General features: G+C 44.9%; 1 protein-coding gene across 1 annotated transcript in view; it reads left to right on the forward strand.

Moving 5' to 3' along the window:
• The window catches only part of LOC125638964 (SITS-binding protein-like), a 71594-nt gene that overhangs the window by 18521 nt on the left and 37640 nt on the right, over positions 1-15433 (forward strand). The window contains exons 6-9 of the mRNA XM_048855286.2: positions 6921-7128; positions 7652-7802; positions 9468-9668; positions 12014-12282. Of these exons, the coding sequence (XP_048711243.1) occupies positions 6921-7128; positions 7652-7802; positions 9468-9668; positions 12014-12282 (829 nt within the window). The remainder of the gene's footprint in view (positions 1-6920; positions 7129-7651; positions 7803-9467; positions 9669-12013; positions 12283-15433) is intronic.

Raw genomic sequence — 15433 nt, forward strand, 5'->3', positions numbered from 1 at the left:
GGTCTTTAGTGGCATCAGTTACTGAAAGTCTCAGATAACTATTTCAGCTGCTACTTTGGCTGCAGAATCCATTGTGGAAATTCTTCTCCTTCCATTCATGCCGAGTGCTAGCAGAACAGATTAAATGGTGCCTCAGGAGGATGTGCATGGAAACTCAGTCATGAGCACAATTCCTTAAACATGCCCCCTGCAGGGCTGAGTCTCCATTGCCCCACACCTTGGGTAGACAGTTACATCTGTGTAGAGCCGGTGTAGAGGTGCTGCCATTCTGATGACAGGGTACATCTACACTGCAGCTGAAGGTGTAATTTCCAGCTCAAGTAGATATACATGCACTAGTTCTGATTAAGCCAGCACACTAAAAATAGCAGTGTGACTGGGGAGGGAAAGGTGGTGCAATGGGCGAGCTGCCTGAGTTGGTACCTTTGCACAGGTACCAACTCCTCCATGTCTGTCTCTGCCAGCTGACAAGCTACATGCAGTTGGAAGTGTCATTTGAGGACTAGACCTGGAATGCCTGGCGCAGCTGCAGTTACATGCAGCCCTTCTGGCTGGCTTGCAACCATTCTTGGTCCCCCAGCCAATCAGATCCTTCTGCTCTTACTCCTCTGCCTGCCTATTCCTTCCCTCATTATTCCAGCATCCAAGCATGGCCCATGACACTTCCTTTCTCTCCCTGAGGCTGTGATACTAGTCATCTAGCCCTCCTTTATTAACCTCCCCGGCTTCCACAAACTCCTCCGACAGTCCCAAGTCTCAAATCTATTGCATTTTTTAAAATTCAGGAATGAAGAGACTTATAAAGTCAAAGGGCTGTATTGTGTCTTTAGGCACAATCATGAGCAAGAGCCTCCTGTGTATGCTACATCTACCTTGTGACTTGGGTCACAATTCCCTTCCTGCTCCTAGAAGGTAGGTAGCCACACAGTGCTGGCTAACAGTATCAGCAAACTACCTCTGCCCAATTCTATATGCTGGCTCAGCTACACTGGCCATCAAGCTGGAGAGAAAGTAGAGCCAAGGCTCCACCCACTCCCCACCCAACTGCTTCAGGAAGGAAGGAAGTAGACAAATAGCAGTGTCTACTCCTATGCACCTGTGACCGGGGTCCTAAGTGAGGAGCCAGCTGCGGTACCTTAGAGACTAACCAATACTCCTTTTCTTTTTGCGAATACAGACTAACACGGTTGTTACTCTGAAACCTGTCAACGCAAAGAAGGGTATTAATAAAATATAAATACGTGTAACTATTCCTTACGCGGTCAGTAACACTGATGATGATCTACACTAACAGTCTATCAACATAGCTGTAATGGCAGGAGCTTTTTAAAGTAACTATTCATACAAAATACATTGCCACTTTTAACATTCTTCCCAACTACTCACAGCAAAGAATCATACATGCTGAACTTCATACCTCAGACTGCTAGTCCATGAGGCCCCACCCCTGACCGGCCTCTTCCCACCCCTTCCCCGCCCCCATTCCAACCCCTTCCCCAAAGTCCCTGCCCCAACTCTTCCCCTTCTCTGCCCCTATTCCAACCCCTTCCCCAAATCCCCGCCCCGGTCCCGCCTCTTCTCTACCTCCTCCCCTGAGTGCGCGGTGTCCCTGCTCCCCCCCCCCCCCCCCCCCCGCATGGAAAGTCCTAAGCACTGCCAAACAGCTGTTTGGCAGCAGAAAGTGCTGGGAAGTAGGAGGAGGAGCGGGAACGTGGCACGCTCAGACGGGGAGAAGGAGGGGAGCTTGGCTGCCGGTGGAGTCGGTGCCTATGGTGGGCCGCAGGAAACAACTCCGCAGGCCGCATGTGGCCTGCAGGCCACGTGTTTGAGACCCCTGCCTTAAAGTGATCCAGCCTCAGGCCCCCATCCAGGTACCAACATCAAATATGATGAAAGTTTCTGTAAATCTTATTTTATTATATAAAAGAACAGGTTCTACCAATCCTAAAGGACTGGACACATTACCTCCCAGATTAATGAATGTTTCAGATCTTACCCTAATACACGCTACAGCCAATTCTTATTAACTAAACTAAAATATATTAAAAAACAAAAATAGAGGGAGTATGGTTAAAAGATCAATATACATACAGACATGAGTTCAATTCGTTGAGGTTCAGATTCACAGAGATGGTGAGCTTTGTAGATGCAAAGAGTTCCTTCAGACTTCAGTTCATAGGTTATAGTCCAATGTCCAAATCTCATATTTAGGGCATTCCAGCATAACTGGGACTCAAACTTCCCCTGATGAAGTCTAAGCAGATCTGAGATGACAGAATCAGGACCCAAGGATCTTTTATACAATTTCATGTCTTTTGACAAGTTGGAATTCCTCAGGGAACAAAAGGTAATTATGATGACTTTGAAGGGGGTCCATAGAATTTCAGGGTTGGAAGGGACCTCAGGAGGTCATTTAGTCCAACCCCCCTGCTCAAAGCAGGACCAATTTTTATCCCAGGACCAATTTTTATCCCAGATCTCTAAATGGGCCCCTCAAGGATTGAACTCACAACCCTGGGTTTAGGCAGGCCAATGCTCAAGCCACTGAGCTATCCCTCCCTCCATCACTGGTACTTAGCTATAGGAATTAACATAAGGCTATTTGCTTGTTCCTCTGCCATTCACAGCACATTTTAAAGAGAGATGAATACTGAGGTATCCCATGTTTACAATTCATTTACAAGATAGGATGTTCTTTTCACAAACGTTATCTCCCCACATCTTCCCTGGGTTAATTATTTTGCAGGATGTTTAACCCTTTCTAGCCATGCATCACAGCACCCAATCCCAAGGCCTAGGTAGCCAGCCTAGCAGTGTATGGGGTAGTTCCTGTTACCTCCTGGCTCCTGCTCATCTGTGCAGACACATAGTCAGTCAGAATCTAATATAATGTATGACTCTGCTGCCAATTCTGTTTTATCTGAGTCTCATGGTATCTGGTACTTTTCTTGAAGCCCCAACTCCTGGAATCAGGTGATTATATGAGAATCTCAGCTTTCATTTAAAAAAAACATGTCTAGCCCTCGTGTTTGCAGATAAAACTTGAAACATAACTAGAGGGCAACCTAAATGCTCCGAAATGAAAAGATAGAACCCCCCCACACACACACACACAATTTGTTTGTAAGGTCATAATTTTTAAGCCAATCGCGTGATTTTAGGGAGCCTGGACTTCTGATTTTTTGGAACCTTCTGGGTTAGCAGTATTGCAAATAGAAGGGTGTGAAATGTATATCATGATTTGAGACCCGTGAGAGTTTGCGTGATGGTTTTTACACATCCACTGCCTTCTGCTTGTTTAACAGAAGTACCCTCAGAATGCTAAATGAGGCAACGAAGGGCTTTCCTTTTGGCAGCATTATGGCAGGATGTCCATACCAGTCAGACAGCATGTGTATTTGCACAAACATTTATGGAGCTGATTAGAAGTCAAAATCTCATGCAGAAACTAGAGGCCTGATCCGGGACCACTGAACTCAATGTTCCTTTTGCCATTGGCTTTAACAGAAGCAGGATCAAGACCTAGATGTAGAAAACCCAATCAGAGCTTGTGTATTGAGAGCTTTGAGTTACAGGCTTCAAAGACTGAGAGGGTCATGTTGGATTTGTAAACTAAACTTTCATGCATGAAATATAAAATCTGTCATGGGAAATGGATTTACGGGTCCCAGCAGCTGAGCAGTGGAATGTTTTAGTGAAATCCAATGTGTAACAATGACTTTTTTGGTTTGTGTCTTTGTGGCTTAGGCTGAATAGAATGAGGACAAAAGAAATTGCTTGCCTAGGAATTTTATAGATAATTCACTGCTCAGACAAGAGTTCAAAAGCCTGATATACAACTTTATATAATATAAATGTATCTTCTCCTCCCCCAACAAGGAAAGCTCTGCTCCAATGCAGATTCTTTTTGGGGATGGTGGTTCAGTCAGATTCTGAGTTTTACTGTAGTTATTCTAGCTAGGTTGGAAAGGAAGTGTGGTCTGACAGTTAAGGTACCAAGACTCAGGAGATCTGGGGTCAGATCCTGGCCCTACCACAGGCTCCTTGTCTGATCTTAGGCATGTCACTTAATCTCTCTGTGCATCACTGCCCCAGCTGTAAAATGGGAGACAGTAGTGCTTCCTTTCCCCCCCCCCCCACATTTGTTCTCTTCCCTGGAAAGAAGAAACAGATAATGTGTTATTCTGGACATATACACCTAGCACAATGAGGCTCTGATCTCAGTTGGAGGCCTTTGAATTCTGCTGTTCTTCAAATTCCTTACATTTCTTTCACCTTTTACTAATGGCCCTGCTGTGTCATCCAGATTTTTGTTCACCCTCCAGCCCTGTCAAGAAATCAAATAATTTAGGGTGAAAATTTAGTGTGGTTTTTTCCTTGTGGGTTTTTTTTTTTTTTTTGAAACAAGAAGGAGCTTGCTAAAGCCAATATGAACAGAAATGTTTTTGTGAAATTTAAAAAATGGTTAATGAAAACTTTTAATGTTGAGCCCCCACCCCCATGAATACAAGGGCGGTATCAGAACGCTGAAGGTGGAAGTTTAGCTTCACTTGAGGAGAGGCAACATGGGCCAATGGAGAAGGCATCAAACTGGGTCTCAGGAGACATGGTTTCTATTCCCAGTTGTGAGAACCAAAGCATTAATTTAGGGAGGAATACCTGGGCTCCAAGGTAGATCAGCTCATGCCCTCCAAAGGCTCTCTATGTTTTGGGCCCAGATTACTTACTTAGGGGGAAAATGGCTCTATGTTATTAAAAATAATAAATAATCAAAAAGGTCATATCAATAAGGCTAAACTATGACAGTTTCTATCAAACTCAGCATTAATCAACTCCATTATCAAATTAAGGTCAACTGAACTAATTAGCAGCAATACTGGCATGAAATCAGTTTAGTCAAATCAGATTAACACAGCAAATAATCAGTTCTTAATCCTAAAGCAGAAGTTCAAGGAGATAACTGTTTGCTTAATTACAAACCAGTCAGAACTTTTACTCTCTGGAATGACACCAATCTTTAGCTGGGTGGATATTTTAGTATAGAAACCAGATTTGTTTACATCTGTGCCGCTGTCTCAAAAGTCAATTAAAGCTTTCCTCCTTGCATACACTGTTAGGTACAGAGGATAACCCAGAGCCGGCGCTAGGCATAAACAGACTGAGCAATTGCTGAGGGCCCCGAGCAGCTCAAGGAGGCTCCTATTTGCTTTATATTATGTGTTGTGTGGCGAGCCCCCCAAAATATTTCTGTTTAGGGTCCTGTAGGAGGGTAGCTACCTTGCTCCTAAAATAGAAGGGGTTAAAAGCAGCCCTGGAGAGGGCTGTGGCTGGGGAAGGCTGATTGGGGAAGCAGCCGCAGCGGGGCCATGCCCCAATCAGGCGTCAGCTGGCCTTTGTAAAAAGGCTGTGAGCCAAGGGCCCAAGGAGTCTCTCTCTAGGCTGGGAGAGAGTAGGGCCAGCCTGGGCACTGAGAGTAGTGCCATGCTGGGGAAGATGCAGGCTGAGTGGGGGCACTCCAGGCTGGCAACTCCCCAGGCTGTGGGGCCTGGCCCAAGGCCCATAGAGGTACTGGGAGGCAGAGGAAGGCAACAGGTCCAAACCCCCTTGCCTATGATGAGTGGCCTTTATACTGCAGTCTGCCCCAGGGAGTGGGGGCTTGGTGGTGACTGGTAGTAGCCCAGACTGAGGCAAGGTGGGGATAGTGGGTTGGGGGTTCCCTGGGAAGGGGAGAGGCAGAGTGTGCGGGTACTGCCAGGGGGCAGAACCCCAGAGAAAGGGGCACCGGGGTCTGTGAGGGACACAGGGGCCAGAGCTGGGTGGATCACCGGCCTGCAGAGGGCACTCCAGGCTGGAAAAGTGTTAATTCCCAACAGCCAGTAGGAGGCGCCGCAGGGGTGAGTCCGCTCCTTTACAGGTCTCCACTGGGCTAACACCACCTCTGAGCTAATCTGTTTCCTCTTCTCCCCTCAAATATAAACTTTTCCAAGATACTTTAATAAAAGAAAGTTTTACCAACTTTTTCACTGAACAATGACAGTTTTGTTTCTATGAAGACTTTCTGAGAACAAGTAACAAACACATTGTATTATTTTAAGGCAAAGTTTAGGGAATATTCTCTAGTTCCTCCCTCTGTGTCCTTAACAGGATCTACTATACCTATAAGCATCCAACCACGCATGCACACCCTAAAATAGTAAAAAGTAGAGATGTCTCCCAAAAAGGAAAAATAAAATATTTAAAGTGAAAAACAGGTTTGAACTCATCAGCTCTCTGACTTGTGTGGTGTAGGGACCTGTAACTGCAGTTGTGGACCAGACAGTGATTGCTGGCACTCGGCACTTCACTAAGGGGCGTCTTCGGATACAGGAAAAACTAATCAAGGTTAGGAAGATGATGTTATGACTCCCGTTCTTCTGGAAGTGATTAATTTCAGGGTCTGGCTGGGCAGGTCAGTCTTCTTGTTCTCATTCTATTCAGCCTAAGCCACAAAGTCTTCTTGAGATGGCTGGTGACCCAAAAGGCACGCAACCCTCTGCATGACCTTGGTCTCAGCTGACTATACTGCTTTATTCCACCACCCAGCTGCTTCGGAGTGGTGAGCAAATCTGGGGTGCAGTACACCCTGGCTATAGATGGCATGGTCCAGTCCCACCACAGTGACCACATTCCAACCTGTGGATAGTTCAGAGAGTTCCCCTTTAGCCCGCGATTTCTTTCAGATGTCCTTTTGAACAACCATAGACAGAAAGAGGAGGAAATATGAGGCAAATCTGGGGGATTCCTGAATATTTTTAGAAGCAAACTGAGGGTTCATGCAGGGAGAAGAGAGACATTTGGGTGGCAGAAGGGAGGAGGAAAGGGGGTGTGTCTGAAAAGGGGATGTTCCCTGAATTTAATGCTGCCTCTTGTTGTCTCTAAAGGGGTGACAGTGACAGTTGCACCAGATGTCCCCATCTCCCTCTCAGTGGAGAGCAACAGGCACTTCTGTCTGGAGAGCCCTTCCAGCATATCCATGTTCCCCCTACAGTACATGGTGTGCATCAGTCAAAACATCACCTCTGCCCACCAGGAAGTGGGGAGTCAGCTCTCAGAGCAGGAGAGGAGGCTGCCAAACACTGACATATTAGGGTAAGAGAAAAATCTTCCCATTCCAGAAGGCACCAAACAACTATCCAGTGGCAGCAACCCTTGGTCCCTATTAAACTGGGATGGATTTCCACCAGCAATCCAGAGTGAAAAGCTCTGTACCCAGTGCCCTGAGCCATGCAGTCTCCCAGTGAATGTAAAATAAGAAATTTAATGAAAACATTTTCATTTCTTCTGGTGTTCAGTAGTAGCTCCATTAATTGATTGGTTCAAAAGCAAGGATCCAAAAGTCTAGTTCAATGGGGAGGAACATTCCCATTCCTTCTGCAATCAATATCTAAAGTAATGCTCCAAGTGGATCTAGATCATATACTGTTTGGTGGGAAGGGGGTTGTATTCTCCAACCATTTCCTCCTTTTACTCTCTCCCACACCCCCCCTAGACGCACTGTCTTCAGAGACCTTGTGTCATGTATCTTCTGCTCAGCTGTGGGAGGCTAGACATAATAAATATCTGGTAAGATCAAGCAAGCCTTTTTTTTTTTTTTTTAATTATCCTGATGCAGGTTGCCAATCTGGAGGCATTACAAAGCAGCAGATTCTGCTGCCAAAATGGAGCGAGGATTAAGGTCTTTCTTCAACAGATTGAAAAGACATCATCTCGGGGAGGGGCTAATTGCTCTCAATGAACATTCCACAATGTTGCTTTCCAATGCGGTATGTGCATTTATGCTGGGTGAGGGCAAACTGACAGACTGCTTAGGAAAGCCCAGAAAAAGGGGTGATGGGGTTCTGCTATTCTAGAGCAGGGAATGGGCCATTTTTTGATGTAGAAACCCGATGCCCCCAGAGATCTACTTTAGGAGATATGGCAGAGAGGGCTTCCTCTTCCAAGAGGTCCCACCCCGAAAGGTAAGAAGTGGTGACCAGTGCATGGTTTGGTCGGTGGGAGAACGTAATGGAATATTTGAACCTTTGAAAAGGTTGTGTGCAGGGGAATGGGAGAGTATCGGAGATGGTTTGGATGTTATCTGAGGCTGTCCCCCTCCATCTCTATGGCAAACAGTAGGGCTGGATAAAAGTTTTCAAATAATTTTTCTCATTGGAAAATTGACTTTGTTCAAAAACAAAAAACCTCATGGTTTTTCTAAATTTTCTCTGGGAAAAAAAATGAAAACTAAAAACGTTCAGCTTTTGGCTTCTTTTTTTCTCCTCTCCCTGCCACCCCCTTTTTCAGTGACCAAATGGAAAAATGAGAGAGAAGATGGGGGTGAATGGGATAAAATTTTTGCAAAAAAAAAAAATAATAATTTTTTTGAACAAACAAAAAAATTATCCTTTCTGAAACCTGAAAAATGAAATTTTTTGAAGTTTTCAAAAATTCTCAAAAATGACCATTTTTGGACTAGCTCTAGTAATTTGCATGTAACGTAATTATAAGCGCATCATTAAAGAGGGGGTATGTACTTTTCTAAATCTAATCTTAAGAATAATACAAGTTGTTTTGCACGTAGGGTACGTCTACACTGCAGTCAGAGGTGTGATCTGCATTCCTGAGAGTATCCCTGAGCTAGCTTTCATTTAGCTCACATGCCTAAAAATAGCAGTGACAATGCGGCAGTGCAGGCTAGGAACACACGTACTTACCCGCTCTGCCACATCTTCACTTAGCTGTGCTAAGCTAGTATAAAGGCCGGTATATATGTGGGGATGTCTATCCAAACTATAATCACACCTTCGATTGCAGTGTAGGCTTACCTTTAGTGTGCTCCTGAATTGTTTGCGGGTTGTGGTTATTTTTTTTAAGGGATGATGAAGGCTATTTAATTTGAGAGGAAGGATGTTCTTGTGGTTCAGGTACTGAATTGGGACTCGGGAGAGTTGGGTTCAGTTCTCAGCTCTGCCATAGACTCCCTGTGTGACCTTGGGCCAGATTTTCAAGAGTTCAGCTCCCATTTTAGGTACCTGAATCAAGTGGCTGGATTGTCAAAACCGCTCAGCTCCCAGGAGTTCTCAATGAGTTGAGTGGTTTAAATGAAAGCTGAGCTCTTTTGAAAATCTGCCCCTTAATCTGTCTTTACTTCAGTTCCAAAACTGTAAAATCAGTCCCTTAGTCTTTCTATCTTGTCTATATTGATTGTAAACTCTTCAGAGCAGAGCTTCTCTCTCATTCAGTGTATGTGCAGCCCTCAGCACAATGGGACCCCCAATCTCAGTTGGAGCATCTACATGATACTGTGATACTGCTACTCATGAAGACTGTACTGTTAACTAATCTGACTTGCCAAGCCTTGCATTCTCTGGCCATCAGTTTCAAGTTACCTTGATGACCTGTGTTCAAAGTATTGACTAATAGTGCACTCTGCTCTTCCTTCCCTCCAGGACCATATGCACTTGCCCATGGCTAGCAGGAAGATGCATGCTCTGAGACACACCAGGGACCCCTCATTAATTAAACCTCTGAAGTTTTCTATAACTCTGTCCCCGTACACAAGCATTAACTCCCAGCTGTTTCTGATGTCTCTGCAAGAGGGCAAAGAAAATTACTGGCTGAGCCTCCAATCAAAATTCGACAGCCACCCGGTACAAGCCTATATTGCTTTTCTGATCCAATCACTTAAATCTAGAGAGTCTGAACTCAGAAGAAGCCAACAGGTATAAGAAACACTTGGCTGGTTAAACACTCTTTCCGCAGTAATAGATAATCAGTGCGGCACACTATACTAGACGGTGTTTAAATATTAGTGACCCAGTCTCAGACATGTAACATTTAATATAAATAAAGCCATATCTTGGATTTTTTAATAGAATGTGTCACTGAAAAAAATATTACCCACTTTAGTTGTCTGTTAACCAAAATAACTCCTGACTGACACAGATTTGTGTGCTATATTGAAAAGCTAAATCTCTTTTGCTAGAGGCTCAGTTTCATACCAATACTCTTGTGGCACTGGGGTATGTTACTACAGAGAGTAAATTATGAAATGTTTTAAAATGTGCATTGTAACTGGATTTAAAACCAGGCACAGTTAGGTCAATGTGGGGCCAATTATTAGATAGTCTTATCTATATCTTTTCCTACATTTCCTGTGAAAAGCCCATAAAACTCTTTCCCCCTTTCAGTTCTAAATTAGAAGAGAGTCCATAAGCCCAGTCTTCATAAGCAATCTTACAATAAATGGGCAGTACTCATAACTCAGTACCCAGCTGCAAGCCTACCATGATAAAACCAGGGTATTTGTAGCCAAAGCCATCCTCTCTTGGGCCATCAGGGGTAAAAGCTTGAGTCTCTTCCACTTTAGCTAATGGACTAAGGCCTGAAGCTGGCAGCTGTAGCAATCACTGGCCTCTGACGAGGACCAGCCAGTAGAAGGGGGCAAAGACCCACGCTCTCCTACAGTAGATTACAAATGCAACGCAGTATTCCTGGCAAATCTTACAATAATGAACCATTACATGGTGGAGCAATGCAGATCATTTTTTGGTAAGCAAGTAGATTTCAAGCTTCCAGAAGGATATCTTAAATCAAAATAAAATAAATAGTTAAGTATGAATGTGGCGGGTTTTGTACCTCATCCACCCCTTTGATCTAGGGGGAGGCGAGGAGTAACCCCGCCTTTCTGCAGCTACGTCTGTTCTACTACCCCTTCGGCAGTCTGTGTGGTGTGTCTCAATGGCCAGAGTCCCTCTAAACTCTCTCCCCCTAGTGGGATAGTGCAGCCTGGCAGCCAGAATCCATATAGTACACTTCTAGAGCAGTATGGCCCAATGGCCAGAGTCCCTCTAAATCCTCTGAGGCAAGCAAGTGGTCAGGGAATTAAGTCGTCTCAAAAAGGGGGGGGCAGCGACCCCCGGTAGGGGAGCCCAGGCCCACCCACCTTCACCACTCCAACCCAGGACCCTGTCGGGGTGGAATGATCCGCCACAGGGTCAGCGGGGAATCCGACTGAAACACGCTGACCTCATAGTGGTGGGAGGTACCACTCCCTTACCTTCCCTGGGCCTCTTCCTACCAGTCCTCCAGTCACCGTAGTCCCTGTAGTGTCAGGGTCTCCAGGGCTCTCAGCACCAGACACTTCCTGGGGTTTTGATAGCTGCAAGCCTCTGGTCCAGGTTCCTGGCTCTTCAGCTCTCCCCGGTAAGGGCTATAATGGCTCCTGGGCTGGCACTTCCACTGAGCCTTCCTCCTCAGCCACCAGCCCTGACTGAACAGCTCTGCAGGCTTTTATACCTGACTTCCAGTCGGAGCTTGCCCAGCAGAGCCTCAGGGGCATGGCTTCCTCTGCTAGGAGGGAAGGGTTAACTCTCTCAGTCGCAGTGCGGGGCCGGTCCACCCATCACAATGAAAAATACCTCGCGATGCTCTTTTCAATATTTATTCACTGACACACATGTCATAATTTACAAAGGATTTTTTACTGGTAAGCTTGATTTTCAATTAAAGGAATTTTCAGGCTTGCTGCCAATAGCCTGGGGAGAAGTGTAGGCACTTAGGGTTTGATCCAAAGCCTGTTAGAAAGACTCCTCATGACTTCAGGTGGGCACTGGATCAGGCCTTTCACCAGCAATACAGTGCTGCCAGTTCTCGTGTGTCAGCAAGTCATGCTTTCCACAAGTCACTTCAAGGGTTGCCCAACCAGTATACATCCAGAATATTATCTCTAACAATGCCCTATGCCATTGGCTTCAGAAGAAAATAAAAGCTCAGTGCTATCTACTTTAATAATAATGCAAAATAATAACATGGCATATTATATCATGGGAGAGAACATCTTCCTGACCTCACCTAGTGACCAGCTTATGTCCTGGTGCATGGGGACTGAGAGCTTTTACAATTCTATCCTAGCTAGTGTAACGGTAGACACTCTGGAATTAGTAAGTGTATAATGGTTCAAACCCAGCCTCATAATACCCTTGCTGTATCACAGACTCCTCTGCTTACCAAGTGGAAAGGGCAATTTTCTGTCCGGCTGAATGTGACCAATGATGCTGCAAGAAACTGGTACATGGACAGGGTGAGCCTCTTGTGGCAGAGACTGGGAGCCCAGTATGTGACTTTTGAAGGTGCTGAAGGAAACACATTTGCGGAACAGACAGTCCAGCCACCCAAAGAACTGGAAGGGGATAAATACATTGGCATTTTTGCTCTTATGGCAGCTACGCTGGGAAATTCGACAATAATTAGTGCCGTCACAAGGTGAGTCTCAGGAAAAGCGCTCGAAAGGTGAAATGAAAACAGACATCTAAAGCCTGCAATTGGTCCTATTTCAGTGCAAGCAGGATAGCTGGGCTAGGGTCCAAACAGCCAAGGAAGAGGGTGAACTCTACGGGAGCCCTGTTTTAACCCTGCATGGGAACTTGGGTGGGCATTGTGGAATGAGAGATTCTGCATGTGGCACAATTTAAAGCACACAGGGTAACTCATCTTCATGCCCCTTATCTGAAATTGGCTTCAGTGGAGGAGAGCAGTGGTTGGTTTATCTCCCACTGAACAAACAGACCAGCTAATGGCAGCTGCCAGTTCTGCTATGCAAGCAAGCAGAGAGTGCATCCACATTTGTACTGTAGGAGGTATGATTCCAGGCATACCCGTGCTGGCGCTACTCGAATCAGCACCTAGAAATAGCAGCAGCATGTGTGGCAGCTCGGGCTAGGTGCCCCCATTATGTACCCGGAGGTCAGGTGGGATTGTACTCAGGGCAGATAGCCCAAGCAGCTGCCTGTGCCCCCAGGGACACACTGCTATTTTTAGACGCTAGCTCAAGCAGAGCTAGTGCTGGTACGTCTATCCAAGCTGGGAGTCACACCTCCCAGCTCAGATGTAGCCATGCTCAGATCCTCAAAGGCATCTAGATGCTGAATTACCATTGATTTCAAATACCTTTGAGGATCTGGGCCATAATGGCAGTTTGCTCCTCCCAGCCTGCAGCCGCACCATTATTGTGGGATGCATTAACCCTGCCAATCTGAAAGCACCACTCCTGAAACTTGTCACTGGAAAGAAAATGCACACACTGCAGGGATGGATTCAGCCCCAGTAGGGACAAGGAAGTGGTTGGATGATTGGGTCTACTGCCCCATGTGCCTTGTTACCCTGTCAATTAACCCATTACCCAAGCAAGCTATAATTTGCTGATCTTCTGGTTGGGGGGCTCATAGAACTAAACTGCAGAGTCTACTGGAACGATTCTTGCCAAAGACCGTTCGACTTTGGTTCAGCTCTTGCTGATTTCAGTTCCTTTGCTGAAAAGTGCAAAGCAGAATTAAATGTATATGTTTATTTTATTCCAAAACTCAAAAAAAAAAAAAATTGAAAATGGCTTTTTTCCCCACAGAAAAATTCAGGATTTTTTTTTATTAATTCCCTGCTTTTTATTTTATTTTATTTTGGTAGGAAAATGTTTCAAGCTAGAAAATTGTGATCAAATCTACACATTCCATTTTGCAGGCACATAAATGAGGAAATATGCAAAATGAGGCTGGCCAATAAATTTCTGCTGCAGCTTCTAGAATCCAGGGACACAAATCATTGTTTCCCAAAGAGAAAATCCAGCCCAATTAGTATTATGAGAGCAAACAGGCTGAGGCTCCATCTCTCTCTCTTTCTTAGTGATAAATGGTGTTAATTTTAAATGGCCATAAAGAATGATAGACTGTTCTGATACAGTTGCAAGTCTGCTCTGATACTCTTGCAAGTCTCTTGAAATGACCCAACTGGAGGGCTTGTCCTGCAGCGTGAGTGTGTGAGGAGGCTTTTTCTTTCCCTTCCTATGACTGGGGGTTTTTTTTGTTGTTTTTCAGTGTGTGTTATGTTTATAGGATGACACACAAATCCAAGGTCTTGGCCACTTATGGTAATCCAAGCTCCCACAGCACCTTTTGCAAAGCAGGGACATTAACTCCAGTGTTTTAGCCAAAGTCCAGTCTGAGCAATTATTTTGCCACTTAATTATCACCTGTAGTTTCAAATGGATACAGTCTTCTTCGCTTTCTCTCCTGTAATTTTGCTGTACGCTACCACAGCTGCCATATTCCACACCAGAAGTGGGTGTATTTCAGTGGCAGGGACAGAGACCAGTGGTTAATTTGTGCCAGGGCTTGCCAGGGCTGAGACCTGGCACCTCTAGGCTTGGCAGTTCATAGCCCCGGCACCTCTGGGCTTGCCACATAAGTTATTAAAGTAAATCATTGATTGATCCCTGGCACCCCTTTCATTATGAATTAAGAAAAGGAGGACTCGTGGCACCTTAGAGACAAACCAATTTATTTGAGCATAAGCTTTCCTGAGCTACAGCTCACTTCATCGGATGCAACTGAATTAAGCCCTGCAGTGATCTCTAAATAGCCTTTACATATCACACAGCAGGCCTAATTAGTCAGTTAATGTTTGCAACACACTTTGAGATTAAAGGCACTATGGCAGTGGAGAGCTTTGTTGTTTTTACGTTGGGATCTCTTGTATTTACCAGATGGCGAAGGGATACAAATTATTTGGGAAATAAATATTTTCAAGCTTCTTATGAGGCTTTTACAGGAAATTGGAAACAAAGATCATTTTAAACGGTTCATTTAAAAGAAGAAAAGGCTGTAACTCTCCTTGGGAATGCCTAGTTCAAAGACATTTCTAAATCGGCTGTGGGACTGACAGTGATTCAGAAAGACGGTGCCGTCTGTGACGATTCAGAAGAGTGTCAGGTATTGCCTAGGAAATGAAAGCAGTAGGGTGGCAAGCTGTTCCTACAAGCTGGTCATCTGTTGATGCAGATTTGCTCAGCCACTTGTAATTAGTAGCTCTCAGATACCAGAACTGCTCCATAAACCATTGCATCAAATCCCATGTCACCTCTGAGAAAGCATCACCAGAAAGTATTTTTGGGAGCACCTGTGGACCAATCAGTCTGTTATTAGTAGTACTGTTGCTCATTGTTTATGGTGCTATTTATATTCATGGCATATCTTTAGATACCTAAAAGACACTATCACTGCCTTGAAGATCTTGTAATCAAAATTACCCAGTTGGGCCTGGGTCACAGTGTGATAAAGGTTAAGAACCCCCTAGTTAACAGTGTTCTACTAAAATCAAAGGTTACCACTTCAGAGCCCTAAGAGCATTTAGGCACAAATCCTGAAGTTTTCCCCTAATCCTTGCTTGCACATAATTCCTGTTGACTTCACAGAGAGTTTTGCTGGAGTAAAGTCTGCAGGATCTGGCCGTGACTGCACATCCAGAAAAGCAACACCCAAACTATCTTATGGACCTATACCAGAGGCAATATGCTATCAGAAGCCTTGTGACCCCTGAGTGTGCATTGAGGGCCCAACCTAATTCCCAATGAAGTCAATGGAAG

Source organism: Caretta caretta, chromosome 6 (genome assembly GCF_965140235.1).
Source record: "Caretta caretta isolate rCarCar2 chromosome 6, rCarCar1.hap1, whole genome shotgun sequence".
In the NCBI taxonomy this organism is placed as follows: Eukaryota; Metazoa; Chordata; order Testudines; family Cheloniidae; genus Caretta; species Caretta caretta.